At 44.6% G+C, this 19,457-nt stretch overlaps 2 protein-coding genes across 2 annotated transcripts in view; one reads left to right on the top strand and one right to left on the bottom strand.

The window, feature by feature from the left end:
* Positions 1-4,456, top strand: part of nid2a (nidogen 2a (osteonidogen)) — a gene marked incomplete at its 5' end in the record, with an annotated part of 52,101 nt that extends 47,645 nt beyond the window's left edge. The window contains 4 exon segments of the mRNA XM_080527164.1: positions 1,401-1,558; positions 2,205-2,328; positions 3,139-3,251; positions 4,115-4,456. Coding sequence (XP_080383290.1) covers positions 1,401-1,558; positions 2,205-2,328; positions 3,139-3,250 — 394 coding nt within the window. The 3' untranslated portion in view covers position 3,251; positions 4,115-4,456.
* Positions 4,457-4,601: 145 nt separating this feature from the next.
* Positions 4,602-14,233, bottom strand: rtraf (RNA transcription, translation and transport factor). Its single transcript, XM_080525674.1, has 8 exons — positions 14,093-14,233; positions 12,024-12,148; positions 10,659-10,758; positions 9,306-9,386; positions 8,264-8,352; positions 8,050-8,118; positions 7,598-7,646; positions 4,602-5,338 (listed from the first exon to the last, which is right to left on the bottom strand). Exons 1-8 carry the CDS (start codon positions 14,151-14,153, stop codon positions 5,184-5,186), a joined length of 729 nt encoding a protein of 242 aa, XP_080381800.1. The 5' UTR covers positions 14,154-14,233; the 3' UTR covers positions 4,602-5,183.
* Positions 14,234-19,457: the final 5,224 nt, after the last annotated feature.

The following is a 19,457-nucleotide window of genomic DNA, read 5'->3' as shown; positions in this document are numbered from 1 at the left end:
TCTCTTTCACCCTTTCTCACCCTTTTGCTCTCTCTCTGTTTCTCTCTCCCTCCTCTCTCTCTCTCACCCCAACTCTCTCTCTGTCTCTCTCTCTCTCTCACCCCCTCTCCCTCCCTCCCTCCCTCTCTCCCCCCCTCCCTCCCTCCATCTGTGTGTGTGTCTGGGGAGGGGTAGGCAGGCAGTGTGTGGGCCAGGAACCACACATGCTGATCCTGATGTATGTGTGTGTGTGTGTGTGTGTGTCTGATCCTGAGCATTGCTCCACATCTGCGTGCTTGTGTGTGTGTGTGTGTGTGTGTGTGTGTGTGTGTGTGTGTGCGTGTGTGTGTGTGCGTGCGTGTGTGTGTGTGTATGTGTGTGCATGCGTGTGCGTGTGTGTGTGTGTATGTGTGTGTTACCTGTGTTGAGGAGAATCTCTGGCTCTGTTCCAGACTCCCTTGGCTCTGTTGACGGTCCTTCCTGCCAGGTGTGTCCAGGAGAGCGTGTAATTCAAACAACATGGCCAATCAGCACAGCTACAAGTGTGTGTGTGTGTGTGTGTGTGTGTGTAAATATTAGATATTCAGCTGTGTGTTCAGCCTTAGAAGTCATGAAGCTGCACGCTTAATCATGAAGGCAGTCATGCGGAGCAGCGATTACACAGAACTTCACTCAGACTTGGCTTTTTCTCAGAAAAAGTAATTTGAGCCATACAGCTTATTTTTAAATTATTATTATTTGGGTTTAGTGCTATGTACACTGATGTTAGGATAATGTATTGTAATGTAAGAAGCAAATATTAACATGTATTCCAAAGCCCCCTGGGCTCTAGTTCTTTTCACAATAAAGAATAATGCTTGTTAGATCTTATTTTGTCAGATTAGATGTATTCATTCAAACCATATGTTTGACAAATCCTAGGGGCAACATTAAGCAGTTGGATTTCTCTCTCGGTACGATCTGATAATGTGGAAAAACAATATTTGCTTTAACACACAGGGGGTACATAAAGTGGTTGTGAAATTGGTGACCATAATAGCGTTTGTAAACCCATGCTGGATAGATATCTTGGCACCCCGTCAATGTTACGCAAGACGAAAACAGCAGTTAAACTCTATTGCAAAGTCAGTTTTGCAAGTCTTGACCAATGTAATTACCAAAGCTTCATATTTTGTTTTCCTCAAGAAAATACACAGTATCCATAATCACACACTACAGGACCACACAGGTTCAGAGGTGGTCGTCTGTGGTTCAGTTGGTGGAGCATGGCGCTAACAACGCTGCGGTTGTGGGTTTGATTCCCACTGGGACCATATATACACTGAAAGGTTTATGCACTCACTGCAATGTAAGACGCTTTGGAGAAAAGCGTCAGCTCCGGTAACCGGTGACCCTCAACCCTTTGTCCTGTCTTCCATCAGGACCCTCTACTGGACAGACTGGAACAGGGAGGCTCCTAAGATCGAGAGGTCGTCTGTGGACGGCCAGGACAGGAAGGTCCTGGTGAAGGACGGGATCGGCCTGCCCAACGCCCTGACCTTCGACTCCGCCACACGACAGGTGTGCTGGGCGGACGCAGGTGAGCCCCTCAGCCTTCTCACCACACAGACAGACAGACAGACAGGTGCACCTCAGACTTCTCATCAGACAGACAGACAGACAGACAGACAGGTGCACCTCAGCCTTCTCACCAGACAGACAGACAGACAGGAGCACCTCCGCCTTCTCACCAGACAGACAGACAGACAGACAGACAGACAGGAGATGGAGATGACAGGAGAGATCGCAGGATAAATGAATAAACTGTATTTGTCCAGCAACAGGAGCATACACGGACGTACGCACGCATGCACACACATGCACGCACGCACGTGCACACACACACACACACAGATGTTAAAGTTGGAAAGAGGCCCAGGTGTGTTGGACAGAGGGATGCAGTTGGTGTATTTATCTGTGTAAGGAGGTCTGCTGCTGCTCAGGAGGCCTGGAGGTTGAGAAACACTGCAGGGTCATCTGATGGACCCCAAATAACCCCCCCCCCTCTCTCCCTCTCCCTCTCCCCCCCCTCCTTCTCTCCCCCTCTCTCTCCATTTCTCTCTCCCTCTCTACTCCCTCCCCCCCTCCCTCTCTCTCTCTCCCCCCCGCCTCCCTCTACCTCTCTTGCTCTCTCCCCTCTCCTCTCTCTCTCTCTCCCTCCCCCCCCCCCCCGCTCTCTCTCTCAGGGACCAAGCGTCTGGAGTGTATTGGTTCAGACGGGTCGGGCAGGAGGGTGGTCAGCAGCAACATGAACTACCCCTTCAGCATGGTGTTCTACGCCAACCACTTCTACTACACGGACTGGAGGAGGTAAGAGGGGGGGGGGGGGGGCTCCCCAGGGGTTCATAGATTACATTACATTACATTAGATTACATTACATTAAACTTTGTTGCCATTGCAAGTACCAGACAACGAAATGCAGTTTAGCATCTAACCAGAAGTGCAAATAGGAATATATAAATAAATGGTGATAGGTACAGTATGGCAAGTACGGTAGTTAGAGGTATATAGTTATGAACTATGTACAGTTAAGGTATGTACAGTATGGTATGTACAGATGTATAAATAGAGCTTGCTCTGTACATATCTACTGCATATATCTTACTATACATTTCTCACTGTACATATATCTTTATGGCTTTTGGCTAGATGCCAAATGAGTGTCGTTGTCTTTGTTCTTGTACTCTGGTAGTAGAGTCGAAAGGAACAAAGGAATCTGAGATTAGTTTTTCGGTGAAAAGCACAAAATGCGTAGTTTATTCACTCCTCTCACAACTCGCTCCCCCCACCCCCACTCTCAGAGGAACAACAGGCGCATAAATAACATGTGACAGCCTCATACGTCACAAGAACTGCGGTTTGGGCTTTTTTTTTTCCTCAGGGAGATTTCGTCCTCGAGTTCAGATCAGTTATTGTCTCAAAGACAGACAAGACTGCAATAGTTGAGTTTATACTATTAAATTCAGTTCCATTCTATACAACTTTACTCATCCCCACGCGGCAGTATCAGTACAGTTTTGTTCATTCAGGTTGTAGATTGTTATTGGAAAATATCTATGTAGTTATTGTATGAAGTCTGTTGCAGTTGATTGACGTGTCTCCTGCGGTGGTGTTTGTAGGGACGGAGTCATCGCTCTGAGTCGGGAGAGCAGCCTGTTTACGGACGAGTACCTACCTGAACAGAGGTCTCACCTGTACGGCATCACCATAGCAACTGCCCACTGCCTATAAGGTAACGCCAAACATCTTACCTACCTCACGTTGTGAGGTAATGTCGTTCACTGTTTTTTGCCTTTTCATACAAGGTGTGTCAGAGCTCTATTGGATCCCCTCTGGCGGGAACAGAGATGGGCAGATCTAATACCCAGGGCCCAGTTGTTCAAAAACCTTTAATCTGGATCAGAATGGATCCCGATTCTTTTCTCCGATCCAGGATCAAGATCGGGCTGGCTGATTTCCCCCCTATACGACTCAAAATCAGCCAGATAGATCTGATCCTGGATAGCAAAAAAACGGATCCAGGATGATTCTGATCCAGATTAAACGTTTGGAACAACTGGGTCCTGGGCCCATACTTAGTTTTAGTGTTCCAGTACTATATATCTGAGCTGACTTGACACCTGCAAGAGAAAGAAACCTAGGAGCCAAATGACAGACATGACACACAAAGGCCTCCGCACACAGAAACCAGCCAACTAGGAAGCTCTCTTGCTGGAAAAAAGTAGAAGGCACCTGCTGCCAAATCACAGTACTTCAGACCCCGGTGACGAAATGTGACCGGTCATCGCAGGGTACTTCAAAGCACTTCAAAGAACCTGTGTGTGTGTGTGTGTGTGTGTGCAAACCTGAGGCAACAGCCTGGAGAAGATCACAGTCTGTGTTTGTGGAAACTACACTCCCAGATCTTTTTTAAAAAGAGGGGTATTTTACTGTTATGGGTGGTAAAAAAAATGACAAGTTTGGATGTAATGTTTGTTCTGTGGCTGTCTGCTGTCAACGGGAGTGGAGGTGTTGAGGATGTGAGGTGTTTCTGGGAGTGTTCCTGTGAGGTTTCGGAGGAGGCCGGTGACCTAATGTGGTTATTATCTGTTACAGGGAGACTCTAATGACAGAGACCAGGTCTCTTGGTGCTATTTCTGGGCGAGTCTTGAAGTGCTTGCCGTGTGAGAACCCTTTCACAGACTGCTACGGAGACGGAGAGAAGGACACTCAACTTAAGAGGAACAAGGGTTCCCGCAACCACGACGACCACCAGAGCAAATTTACAAATGCCCAACCGTGACTATTTCCCCATCCAAATAAAAGTTTTGTAAATTTGTTTTATACCTCATTTCTTTCTACTGTATTTTTGTATGTGAGTTGTTTTTTTGTTTTAGATTTTTTTATATAGAAAGCCAAAGAAAATAAGAGCTTTGAAAAAAAATACAAAATACTATCATTGAGCCACAAGTCCTGTTGTAACTGTTAATGTGTATGAATGAACACACAGCAATGCAGTATTTGAGTATGTTGTGCACTAATAAGAATTTGTATTTCATATATGAAATTGCATTGACGTTTTGCCAAATACTTGTTTTTACCAGTTATTTTTTTAATCCTTTTGTATCTTTTTGTAAGATGTGATATTTATAACAATAAAATGTGATTCAGGACTTGATAATAGGTTTACTGATTCAGTATATATATACTCTGTCTTACTCAATCTTTGGTTTGGCTCCTACTCAACCCATCCTCCTACTCAAGCTTCATTTCAAAGAACCATCAGATAACCACTTCCATCTCTTACAAACACAAACCAACCACACACTTCTTGTTTGAAACCCACTTCTTACAAACACACCATCCCCAACTCCTTCCATACATTAAGGAAAAGGCTTTGTTGTTAATAAAACAAAAAGACGTCCATTTCACTCAAATCTTTCCCACAATCCTTCAGAAAACAAACAATCCAACAAAGGCTTCTTCATGGTCGTTGGGGGGGGGGAGAAAATAAAATAAAGACAGGGTCTTTAGGCCGCTGTATGTTCATAGTTTGGTCGACTGTGACTTTGTTAATGATCTGTGTGGACGAAGACCATGTGTGTGGTTTCCTTTTCTTTTTGGGGGGGGGGGGTCATCAAGCTGGAGTTTTGGGGGGTCAAGCTGGCTGGGGGGGAGGGGCAGGTCATCTGCCGACCTTGCCCAGGCGGTGGTCTGTCCTGGGGTCAGCGATGATGGCCTGCACAGCTACGATGGCCTGGTTGATCCTGGTCTGCAGGTCCCTCAGCTCCTCTATGTGGAGCAGACGCAGGATCTGAGCTGCCTCGTTCAGAGTGGCGTCTGCAGAGAGGACACACAGTTAATGTGTGTTTGTTTGTGTGTGTGTGTGTGTGTGTGTGTGTGTGAGTGTGTGTGTAAGTGTGTGTGTAAGTGAGTGAGCAGCCTTGTTCAGGGTGGTGTCTGCAGCGAGGAGACACCGTCATCAGAATCGCTTTTATTACATCCAAGGTACACAAGAGTCAAAACCTTCAGCTTCGGTTCTTCAACATTGGCATTGCAGCAAGATACAAACTCAACAATAACAGAATAAAGTACAATAAGTAAAGTAAGTTATAATAAAGTGATAAAGTGATGGTAGTCGTACTACACCGGGACCAGTCGTACTGCAGTAGAAACAGCAGTGCAAAATGCTGTACAGGGTACAATATGGAAATGGAATATGATGCAATATAGTAGGCTATGAGTTAATATATAAGTTAATGATCATTTTACATATAAACCTATGACAGCATGGGGACGACGTCGCAGTCCTATGCTGCTGCTGACTACACTCTTCACAACAATCAGAATCACTTTTATTCCATCTTACTGTACAAGTACACAAGATGCTTTGGTCCCTCAACATCAACATTGCAGCATTCAGATAAAAAAAAACACAATAATAATAATAATAATAATAATAAGTAACCCTACATTGATAAAGTAATAAAGCGATGGTTTTTAAGAGTGACGGAACCCCTCGACACGGGGTTGAAAGGATGTTAAAGAGGAAGACAAGCCAGTGGTGGTTCACAGGGAAAAGACACATGACTCTCCACAGTGATAAGTCACGTGTCGTGTTTCCTGGGAGAAGGGCCGACATCGTTAGCATGTTGGCAGCTAAATTGCCGCAACTTCCTCAGTAAGTTTCAGTAACGGCCTGAAGGATGAAACCAACGGCTCTGGTAACAATCTATCCCACTCGCAATGAAAATAAGGACTCCGGATTAGTTTAGGCCAATACGATGTCTAGACAGCTGTCTGACTGTCTTGTGTGAGGATCAAAGTGTTTTATGCCGAGTCGTACACAGTAGCCACCCGGGTTCGCACACACATCCGATCAATACATTAATTAATCCAATACATCCAATACACTTTGAAGCAAATTGAAACATGTTAAACTTGGTTCCTACCATGTCAGACACCTACCATGTCAGACACCTCTGTTCATAACAGCTGTTTTGTGTTCTCCCAGAGAATGAATTCAAGGTGTAGCCTACTATATGCTGGGAGGGGGGGGGGGAGGGTGCTAGCACTAACAGTCCTACATGGATAGCGCTAGCACTAGCGGTGGCCTAACAATGATGTAAGTAGCGGCGGCCCTGACCTTAACACACGCTTAATTACTTTGAAAACAGGTTGCTTAACACTTCAGCCATGAGGGGTCATTTGAGTAAAAAATGTTTCATATCTTTGCACTCAAATTTCAGGACCCTCCTTTAATGACTTTTCCTAGATATGTGCGTTCTACCACCCAGTATCCTTACATTTTCTAAATCACATCAGGATAAGCTAGTATAAAGCTATTTTGCAGTTTTTCTGTGTAGGAAGCAGGCTAATTTACAAGCGGACAACTAGTGGTTGTTGTGTGCTAATAGCAGCTTTCCATTGTAAAGATTATGGTCATTTGACCCCCTGAGGCGACTCTTTGAGTAGGTAAAAAAGGCACGGCTGTTCTAGTGTTAATGTGACTGTGTTCGCTAAGCTGTCTGGAATTGTACATAGCTGCCTGAAGCTAACAGTTATTTCAACAGCAGTGGAGTTTAGCAGACAGGAAGGTGTTAGCTTGTGCATCATGTGACATGAGACGTATTGCGTTTATAGCATGTTCACGATATACCAGCATACAATCTATATACAGATGTTCTTTGTTGTTAGTTAACTAGGGCGATGGAGGCCAGTCTGAAACCAGTTTGCTTTGGTTCAGGGCAATATTCTGCGCTAGTTGAATTGAGGTGTACCAACATTCAAATAAGCATTATCTTCAACTATCTTCAATATTTCAATGTATGACACATCCTTTGAAAGTTTACAATCTGCACTTTCATAATCTGTCAATTGAAAAATGACCTTGCCGACTTGGTAAAAGAAAAAAAAGACACCGGAACGAAAATACAAACGATAAAAAAAATATAATAATAAAAAGAAAGAAAAAAGGTGTAAGAGCTCAAGCAGCTATGGGGGACAGTGTTCCTCTGGACCCGCGCCATGCTGTACAACGGCCAGTCTGTGGAACAGGATAATAGACATAATATAGTGGCAGACAAGTCAAGGACTCACCTCCGGTGTCGAACCCCAGGACGTGCTTGTCCAGGGCCACGGGAAGACCCTAGAGGACGGACGGCCAAACAGGAAGAGATACATCACAGCCATTAAGAGGCAATCAGGACGACAGGGGTGCAAACACACTGCAGGCTCTGGAAAAAACTCCTCAACACAGGACACTTCTGAGGCAAACAGGCCGTCCACCTATCACACTCTGACAGGAACGTGATATAAATGTGTCTGCTTGGATCAGAATCAAGTTTATTGTTTTGTCCAATTATACAAGTATAAGAAAGTCAAATCCTTAGGCTTCGGTTCCTCAACATTGCAGATAGATTGTGTGTGAACTCCGTTTAAATGTTGGGTTGAGAGAACGTACGTTTTTCTCTTTGGATACATTTTCAGCATTTGATAAACGACACACGTGTACTGTATAAGGCTGTATAAGGCTTGGACAAAGAGCTTACCTCCTTTGACTGGCCGGCCTTGGTAATGGCTTCTGGATTGAGCCTGTCTTGGATGAGGATCCTTATAGCCTTTGTTAGGTGAAAGAAATCACAGATCACAACCACCGAATCCGCTTTAAAATCAGAAAGATCTTGACCCACCCAAGTACCAGATCAGTGTTTCATTGATTTGACATTGCTGCGTTTCTGAGCTTTTTGAGTGACACATACTCACCTTTAGCATAACCAGATAGTCGTCATGACGCTGGATCTTTAAAATGTTCGCCAGGGCCATGACGCCTGCCTTGAAGTCAGGGTTGTTGCCTTAGGGAGTAAAAGACAGACACGCACGCACACACACACACACACACACACACACACACACACACACACACACACGCGCAGACACGCACAGACATACACACGAACAGACACACATGTGCCGACATACACACGCACAGACACACACACGCACAGACATACACACGCAGACGCCGACATACACACACACACAGACACACACACACACACACACACGCACAGACATACACACGAACAGACACACATGCGCCGACATACACACGCACAGACACACACACGCACAGACACACACACGCACAGACATACACACGCAGACGCCGACATACACACACACACAGACACACACACACACACACGCACAGACATACACACGAACAGACACACATGCGCCGACATACACACGCACAGACACACACACGCACAGACACGCACAGACATACACACGCAGACGCCGACATACACAGACACACGCACACACACGCACAGACACACACACGCAGACGCCGACATACACAGACACACGCACACACACGCACAGACACACACACGCACAGACACACACACGCACAGACATACAGACACAGACACAGACACACATGATTTGTGGGTGTGAGTAAACAAGTCTGGTGGTCAGGGTTGACATGCTGGGCTGGCTAAGCCACTTCAGTGCAGACCCACATTCTTTAATCACACACCACTCTATCACAGGAAACCACTGAGGAAGAGGAAGAGAGGAGGAAGACGGAGAGAGGAAGAGGAAGAGAGGAGGAGGAGGAAGAGAAGAGGAGGAATCAGGGAGAGTCAAGGTAGAGAAGAGGACAGACGGAGGAAGAGAGGGAGGAAAGGAGAGGTGTAAAGGACGGAGGAGATGAGGTGTGTGTAAAGGAGGAGGGTGAAGGAGGGGGGGGGGGAGACTCACTGTCCAGGTTAATGAGAGGGGGGGGGGGGAGACTCACTGTCCAGGTTAATGAGAGGATCAGAAGGTTTCTCAGTGCTGATGGAGGCCGTTGCTTTTGGGCAATTCTTGTACTTGTCGACTGTGGAGGGAGTGGGACAAACAGCTACACAGTTTAAAAACTTACCTCAGGACTGCATTTCTATTTATGACCCATTGAGTCCCATTGACATCAATGTGTCGCCTATTTATTCAAACAAACACAGTCTCAGCACCATATTAACATGGTAAGTGTAGAAGGACACTGACAGCTCCCTAATCAACATGCAGAATGGCTTTACTACTCAACATTATCAGTCAAAATAACTAAGACCTAACCCGTCGATACAGCACAGCTTTGCTTTAAAACAAGAGTGGATATTAATGCTAAATGTCATTCATTTACATTACTGCACACTGAAGATAACACAAAACCATACTGCAGTGGGAGCGAGATGAAGATTAACTGACATTCTTTTGCGAGCTGCCACGTCTGTGACGAGGTCGCCATCTAGTGGCACTGTCGGAACATTGCAGTCAGAGTGATAATGTGCAGTCAGTGTGCACCATGTTGCTAAGTTCACACAATTATGGGCACTGAATTAACTCATTGACTGCCAAAGACGCCAATTGGCGTCTTATAGAATAGTAATGTTGACTGCCAAAGACGCCAATTGGCGTCTTATAGAATTTTTTTTTTTTTCCCGCGGGGATCGCGTTATTGACATGTTCTACACCTAGCGAGTGAATTTCAGACTTGGGTGTAATGTATTTCGGTCCCAGATGGGGGCAGTAGTTCGATAAAAGCCTGGAGAAGGAAGTGGCTTGCTGTGGGTTGTAGTAATGGCGAAACGGATCAGGGTATGTGCCAAACGCGGCGCGGAGCATTGCGGAGCATCGCGGCCATCGCGCGACTCTTCAAACAGTTCAGAGTCGGATGATACAGAAAAAGTGCAGAAAAATAAAATAAAATAAAAAGTTCTGCAGAAAAAGCTCGTTTTCTCTGTTTATTGGTCAAAATCAGGTGTTTTTGCTGAAACCACCCTATGTTCTACGGCCGATTTCTAAACACTCAAAGAGGCTAGAAACAAACTTTCTTTTTCTGATGAAAGAAGAGAGTCTAAAGTTTTGGTAGATATGTTCAATGTTTATGTAGTCCGAAAATTCAATATTTGGTGGGTCTTCAAAGTTCAGCGAAAATGCCCCAAAAGTCTGGCAGTGTGGAGCTCTCCGCTCTGAACATGGCTGGCAGTCAAAGAGTTAAACACTTTAAGAATAAAATATTCGACAGATCTGTTCAATAAAACTAGGACAAGATACAAACTTTTGACTGGAGCTGTATGACATTTCTATTTTTCTATACTAAAAACAGTACCGTTGTCGCCGTACTCAAATCGAACCGCGAGACCCAGCAACCAGTCCACCGCCTCTGGCCTCTCCTGGACACTGAAGGGGCATTTCACATCCTGTAGATACTGCATAGGAAACAAGAGTCAAATCAAACTATTTATATTTCCCAACAGAATCGTCATGGACAAAGACATGGGGTACAAATGTATCTGAGGGATCTTTTAATATCAGTATTCCTGAAGGGTTGATAATATGCAGGAGCAGTAGAAAAACTAAAATGAATGGCAGAAACACAATGACCGTGTGACAACTGGTGGAGGGCAAGGTTGATTATTGATTATGATTGATTGACTATGATTATCAGGACAGGGCTGGGTGAGGTAATGGTGTTGAAGGAAACTAAACAAAGAATGAGTAGGCCTATCAGGACCCTGTGATGTGAGTGACATATGGCCTAACTAGACTTCGTTCTTTCTTTGACTCTTTATGGAACACATGTTTTTTCTTTAGTGACATCTGGTAATCGAATACAGAAAACATATTGATACATTATTAGCGTACTGCATCATGATTCAAGTTTCACGTTTATTGTTACGTCACATTACACACGTGTAAGAGAGTAAAACCCTTAGGCTTCGGTTCCTGACATTGTAGCATAAGGCAACAGGCATAATTCAAGATAAGAAAGTGACAGTAGTACAGGACATAACACACACACACACACACACACACACACACACACAAAAACTAAAATAATAAGACAGGATACCATTAATAGTATCCAGACAATTTGTGGACAATAAGGCAATAGGCATAATACAAGATAAAGGTGACAATAGTACAGTTAAGACAGGATGTGGTAGTGGTGCAACTCGTCATTCGGGGATGATAGTCAACTGTCTACAGTGGGCTTGTTCATGAGCCTGCTGCATCATGGCCACCTGACTGTGCCACAGGTAGCAGCCTTGCCAGGGGTGCAAACTGGTGACGGCCCAAAAAGGTGACACTTTCTTTTAAGACAATTATCAATGGGCGGATAACATTTTTGTTGATGGGGGGGGGGGGGGGGGGGGGGGGGGGGGGGTGGATAGCGCAAGCACTAATAACGGTGCTAAATGGATATCGCTAGCACTAGCGGTGGTAGATGGATAGCGACAACACTAATGGTGGCCTCAGCGGCGGCCCTAACCATAACACCCGCATAATTATGTTGAAAACAGGTTGCTTACTGTGACTGTCGTCCACACTCTCTAGAACTGTACCTAAGCTGCATGAAGCTAAAAGTTACATCAACAGCAGCGGAGTTTAGCAGACAAGAAGATTAGTTAGAATAGTCATCATGTGACTTGGATGAGACGTAGGTGACAAGTTTGCATCCCTGCTTGCTCACCTGTTCAAAGGACTTGGGCCACTCTGAGCTGGGAATGTTCCTCAGGTTGCCCCTTTCTTCGATCTTGTAGTGTCTGATCTTCTGGTCCTCCAGCCAGACTATGAAGTTCCTGAACTCAGTCTCGTCTGGCAGGGCAAATGAAAACATGGTGGTACAACGTCAATGTAGGTGGCCAGCAGCATACACATCTACCTATACAGCACCAGAGTGTATAGCATGGTGGTACAGTCACAGCATGGTGGTACAGTCAAAATTGAACAAAAAGAACGAAATTGCCTACCACAACTATGCGGATGACACTCAAATCTACATAGCCCTCTCACCGAACGACTATAGTCCCATTGACAATCTCTGTAATTGCATTGAGCAAATAAACGCCTGGATGACACAAAACTTCCTCCAACTAAACAAGGACAAAACAGAGATAATTGTATTCGGTGCACCTGACAAAAGATCGAAAGTCAGTGCAAAACTTGATTCTCTCTCTCTTCACAGTAAAAAACAGGTCAGAAATCTTGGTGTAATTCTAGACTCCGATCTAAACTTCAACAGCCACATAAACTCAATAACTAAATCAGCCTACTATCACCTGAAAAACATAACAAGAATGAGAGGTTTCATGTCCAAGCAAGACCTTGAAAAACTCATCCATGCATTTGTTTCGAGTAGACTTGATTATTGTAATGGTCTACTAACAGGCCTATCTAAAGGAGCTGTTCGTAAATTGCAGCTCATCCAAAACGCCGCTGCTAGGGTCCTAACAAAAACAAAGAAATTTGAACACATTACACCAATCCTGAGATCCCTGCACTGGCTACCAGTCTCTCAGAGAATTGAATTCAAAATCCTCCTAATTACATACACATCACAAAATGGTCTTGGACCAAAATACATATCAGATCTCCTCCCACCCTATATTCCCGCAAGGTCCCTAAGGTCAGCTGAGACAAATCAGCTAATAATTCCAAGAGTAAAAACAAAACACGGTGCAGCAGCTTTCAGTCACGCTGCTGCATGCTCCTGGAACAAACTCCCTGAAGAAATCAAACAGGCCCAAACCCTTAAAATATTTAAATCTAAGCTAAAAAACCTTCATGTTTTGCATCAGTTATGATTAAACACAAACACTTCTATCAATGTCTTTTTTCCATTAACTATTGTCTTTTTAAATGTTTTATCTATTTACTTCTTATATTTGCTTTTATTCATTGTAATTTTTATTTTCTTATGCTCCTCTTGCTGTATTTTTAAATAATGCATGTAAAGCACTTTGAATTGCCCCTGTTGTATGAAATGTGCTATACAAATAAACTTGCCTTGCCTTGCCTTGCCTTGCCTTACAGTCACTCAATAACAGCCACGTGTGACTAGACGTACTACTTTGTACATTTGGAATATAAATAGTATGTGTTAGTCACAAATGGGGCTAGCAGCTTTCAGTCACTCTGCCGCATGCTCCTGGAACAAACTCCCTGAAGAAATCAAACAGGCCCAAACCCTTACATTTAAAAAAAAAATCTAAGCTAAAAACCTTCATGTTCTGCAGCAGTTATGATTAAACACAAACACTTATATCAATGACTTTTATCCATTAACTATTGTCTTATTGAATGTTTTATCTATTTACTTCTTATATTTGCTTTTATTCATTGTCATTTTTATTTTCTTGCTATGCTCCTCTTGCTGTATTTTCAATAATATATGTAAAGCACTTTGAATTGCCCCTGTTGTATGAAATGTGCTATACAAATAAACTTGCCTTGCCTCTCTGATGCAGACTGTCTGTGTGTGTGTGAGGTGTTGTAGCTAGCTACATAGCTATGTTTGCATCTTTACCACACTACTGTACTATTAGAGAGCCCTATTTAGTCTGCTATTGGAGGAATAGAAGTGAAATAGTCGAACACATTTACATCAACCAACTCCTAGATGTGGAGTGGTTCTGTCCATGCTACCCTGTCCATGCTACCCTGCAGGAGCAGCTGCTGCTCTGCCTGTAGCCCGGCAACATTCATTCACAGCATCATTATTCGTTGAAAAACAGCTGACTTTGCTTGGCTTTATCATACCTTTACAGTCGAATCCAGAAGGATTATGATAATCCAAAGATGTCAGCTTCCTCCGAAACATGTTGACATGCGATTTATGAAGCAATTTGTAGCTCAATCTCACAACTCTCTAGCTGTCTAGTGTGTATGTGTGTGTGTGGTTGGCAGCTTGTCGCATGCTGATGACGCGGCCAGGCCCCAGAGTTGCCAGATGGGATTAACACTTTCCAGCCTAACCACAGTCTAAAAACAGCTTAATCCAGCAGAAACCACCAGCCCAGTATCTTTCAGGCACAGACATTTTGATACCGCCTAAAATGAATGCTATTTATCCAGCCCAACCTAAATGCTATTTATCGAGCCCAATGTGATCAAAAGTAGCCCATTCGGTGGGAACCCGCCCCATCTGGCAACCCTGCTTGTCGCATGCTGACGACACCACCCTGGCCTGCCCTCTCAACCAATCAGATTACATCGACACATCTAGTAGAGCCAGCGAGGTTAGGTAGCCCGGGTCCCCCAAAGAATCCAATCTATCAATTAGACAGCTTAATTAGATGGGATCATTTAGACAAACCATAATGTTCCATATGTTTACATGTAGCTGCAGTCATGATGTTTAAACAGTTAGGCTTTTATCAATCATACCGGCATTTCACAACATCCTGTTGGTCACAGGGACCACACATGGTCTCTGGTAAGCTTGTTGGTCTTGGTTGTGGTTGATGTATATATATAGAGAATTGCTACAGTATAGTAACTGTTGTTACAGCAAAAACGACTGAGAAAGATCTTCAATATGTGTGTACTTCAGAGCCAACAGGCTCACAGCCGCTGAGGACGACCCCCTGCTGGCGGAAGAGCTGAACTCCTTCTACGCCCGGTTCGACGAGGGGCGAACGGAGGTAACCACAACACAAACACCACTCTCTCCAGCTCTCAGCAGCCTCACCCTCACAGAGCATGAAGTCAGACGCGTGCTGAAGGCGGTGGACCCCAGAAAAGCCTCAGGGCCGGATGGCGTCCTGGGACGGGTGCTGAGGGACTGCGCCGACCAGCTGGCCGGGGTTTTCACCAACATCTTCAACCAGTCCCTGTCCCAGGCCACCATCCCACCCTGCCTGAAAACCTCAACAATCATCCCAGTCCCGAAGAAAAGCACGGTGAGCTGCCTAAACGACTACCGCCCGGTGGCACTCACACCAATCATCATGAAGTGCTTCGAGAAACTGGTCCGGGCCCACATAGTCACACGCCTGCCGCCCAACCTGGATCCATACCAGTTCGCCTACAGAGCCCACAGGTCCACAGAGGACGCCATCGCGACGACTCTCCACTCCACTCTATCCCACCTGGAGAGGGGGAAAAGCTACGCGAGACTGCTCTTTGTGGACTTCAGCTCTGCCTTCAACACTATCCTTCCAGACAGGCTAGTGACCAAACTACTAGACCTGGGACTATCACACTCCATCTGTGCATGGATCAAGGACTTCCTGTCTGACCGCCCCCAGAGGGTGCGGGTGGGCTCCCACACCTCCACAGCCCTCAGACTCACCACTGGGTCCCCCCAGGGCTGCGTGCTAAGCCCCATCCTCTACAACCTCTACACCTACGACTTCACCCCCGTCCACCCCAGCAACTCCATCATAAAGTTTGCAGACGACACCACCGTGGTGGGCTGCATCTCGGGGGGGGGACGAGGCGGCGTACAGGGATGAGGTGGAGCAGCTGGGCAAGCTGTGCAAGGTTAACAACCTGCTGCTGAACCAGTCAAAGACCCAGGAAATCATCGTGGACTTCAGGAGGAAAAAATCTGAGGTCCAGCCCCTGCTCGTCGATGGAGGGAGCGTGGAGAGAGTCTCAACTCTCCGATTCCTGGGGGTGCCCATACAGGATGACCTGTCCTGGAAGACCAACACAGCAGCCATCATCAAGAAGGCACAACAGCGGCTCTACTTCCTGAGAGTCCTCAGGTAATACCACCTCAGACAGGAGCTGCTTGTGACCTTCTACCGCTGCGCAGTGGAGAGCATCCTCACCTACTGCATCTGCGTGTGGTTCTCCAACTGCACAGCCGCAGAGAGGAAAGCGCTACAGAGAGTCGTGAGATCGGCCCAGAAGATCATCGGCGCCCCCCTCCCCTCTCTGGAAGAGCTGTACAACACACGCTGCCTCAGGAAGGCCTCCAAGATCTCCAGAGACCCATCCCACCCTGGGAACGAACACTTTGTTCGGCTGCCCTCGGGCAGGCGGTTCAGGACCATGTCCGCAAGGACAAATAGACTGAAGCTCAGCTTCTACCCTAGGGCCATTCAGGTACTGAACACAGCAAAGACCTAGGTTCTAGGCCCTGGACAATCTAGACAATTTGATGGCAGCTACTAGATTGTAATCAAGTGCAATACTGAAACACAACTGTGAACATTTCAAACCTGCAAACTGCGACACTTTAAATGAATGTGCAATAATACTATGTGCAATATGACATCCCTCGTGCACATAAGGTTCAGAGATAGGAAATGTTAGGATATTTATACCATAGCATAGAGTACAGCACAGTGTTTTATTTGTATAGTATAGTATAGTGGATAGTGGATATAGCCTTTATTTATGTAAACCAGCTCTTTTCCCTTCTTGTTTTTAGTATTTTTTTTCCTAGCACCAGGGGAGCCCCCCCCTCGCAAATTTCGTTGTATGGTACCTGTACTATATCAATGACAATAAAGACCATTCATTCATTCATTCATAAAGCTTTTTTCAACATAAATCCACATTACACTAAATGTAGAGTTGTTCAACATCCTTATGTAAGACTTCCCTCTCTAGAAATGTCCCCCATCATTGTTGTTACAGTTTAGCCAACATTTAAAAGATTTATGACACAAAATTCACATGTAACACAGTTGACAGTCAAAGTAACACAGTTGAGAGGAGTAACACAATTGACAGGACACATTAGGGGAAAAAGAGAAACCTTTCTTTAAGATAAAAACGTTTAATTTTGATGCCACAAATGTAAAGCATTTTCTTGTTATTCTGATACCAAAATAAATTATGGATAAAAATTGTTCAATGTTGCTATGTTTACTATGTTTGAGCTTCCATAAACAAAGTGAGCAAAATGTTAATGTTGTACAATATTTTAAAAATCGATTCAATTGAACTCATCAACTTAACTGCATTGACACTTAATAACACATCTTTTTAAATCTCCCCTCTCCCCTCCCATGTGTTCTTTTCATCATTTTCTTGTTTCCTTCCTTCCTTCTTTCCTTCCTCTTCTTCTTTCCTTTCAGCTTCCTTTTGTCATTCCTCTCCTTCTTCTGAGATCTTGGACCATATGTCTCTGTCGATCTCCACATGACGTGACGTTACAGGTGTTGGAGAAGGAATCATTCTGATGATATCATCGTGCAAATACCATAGGACATCATCCCGACTTGGCCAGAAAAAGCGGTTGACTCCAATCCGGTGCATACATTTGACTTCAACATGAGTTTCGGTCACCTGTTGAATAATTCCAGGATAAATTAAATTATCATATTTCAGAGAACACCACTGGCAGATGATGTCTGAGTTTTGCCAAGGAATTTCTATAATTAGGGGTACATTTTAAGTCCATGGGTAGTATTTATACATTTGACCAAATAGTCAATTCAAGCAATTATCAATTTCATATTGGGGCACATTTCCCTTTCATTTAATGCAAAAGGTCAACAACTTCCATCATTTATTTAGCAGAAAATGCATATGCTATACTGGAATTTGCTGTTTTTGTGCTGTCCGATTTGCTCTTCCAATTAACACTAGGATACATGTATTTGTATATTATTTTCATCATTATTTGTTCAAAATAATAATTAAAAACAATTTCACTCATTAATATACATGAAATTATTCATTTTGTATGTGTCCGAGAAATCTCTGTCAATGGTGTTACCCATTGACAAAGCCCCTGTAAATCAGCAATGGTTTGCTCCAAAGTCACATATCCAACACCACACGATGACACTTCCTTTTTGGAGGGAATTTTGAATACAGTGAGGTATGTTTCTACATTTCAACCCGTTCACACGCCGCATTTCAGTAAATAACATTTCATGGTTAGTAACATTAGTCTAAGTAACTATAACTTGAAGCTAGCTAGCGTTTACGTTAGCCCAATATTGCTAGCGCATTCAGTTAGCATTATAAGATTTACGTTAGCCCAATATTGCTAGCTTATAGCAAGGAGTCTGGCTAATTAGATGCAACAAGCCTATTAGATGGAAGACTCGCCAGCCAATGAGGGGGCTCTTCACGAGTGCTTCGCCAACCAATCAGGTAGCGGTATTGCCCTACCATCCCCTACCATCCCGGACGCGTGCACTGTTGGCTAGCAAATCATTTATAAACTTTTATGTAAGTATAAACTTATACTGACCTACTATACATTCTGTGCACTGTAGGTTCAATTATTCAGCAGAACTTTTTTTTTTTTTACATTGTAGGCTTGTTTTGTCGGCAATGTATCTGTCTTGCTAGCTTTGAGAAACGAAGATGGATATCGAGGTCTCATCCGAGATGGCCTCCTTCGAGGAAATCATGGTGCAGGAGGAGACGTTGACAATGTCTGAATTATTACCAGACATTGTGATTAAAACAGGTGAATCAGTCTAAAATCATAGCTGCTTAATTAACCTTCAAATGTAGATAACACCTAATTGCATATTTCCGTAGCAAGCAACATGCATTTGCATTCGAAATGTCCGCGATTTCCAGAGTCAGAGCAGGTGGACGGTGCTTTGGCGCCATCGACTGTTGACTGCACAGAGAAGTCATGGGACTCCTGGCAGGACGACGTGAAGATGATTGATGATGAATTTCGACCCATCGAACGGACGTTCAACTACCTCCTGAAGAAGGCTGAGGACTTTCAGAGACTCCTGGTGTTCAGGTAGGGGGTCAATGAACGGTGGAAAGTTAGATACTGTTTACATGTTGTATTTATTTGTTAGAAAGGCTATTCATAATACAATAAGTGTGTGTGTGTGTGTGTGTGTGTGTGTGTGTGTGTGTGTGTGTGTGTGTGTGTGTGCGTGTGCGCGTGCGCGTGTGCGTGTGCATGCGTCTGTTCCGTGTACAGACGTGAGCGTGACTATCTGCAGAATGAGTGCTTTGCCCGCGTGGTGCCTACGTTCCTGCACGTTTGTCAGCCCCTCTTCAGCTACCTGGAGTCCACCGCGCGCAGCTCCCTGCCCCTGCACACTTACATACGCTCTCAAGTAAGAAACTACACACCTTTGGATGCTGGTGGAGGCATAATATGCGCGGGACCGGGTCATTGTAACACATGGGATGGAATAAGGAATGGTATCAATCACGGATGTGCATTACAATGAACCTG

Source organism: Nansenia antarctica (genome assembly GCF_963989245.1).
Source record: "Nansenia antarctica genome assembly, chromosome: 3".
In the NCBI taxonomy this organism is placed as follows: domain Eukaryota; kingdom Metazoa; phylum Chordata; class Actinopteri; order Argentiniformes; family Microstomatidae; genus Nansenia; species Nansenia antarctica.
This window is presented reverse-complemented; position numbering and strand designations above follow the sequence as displayed.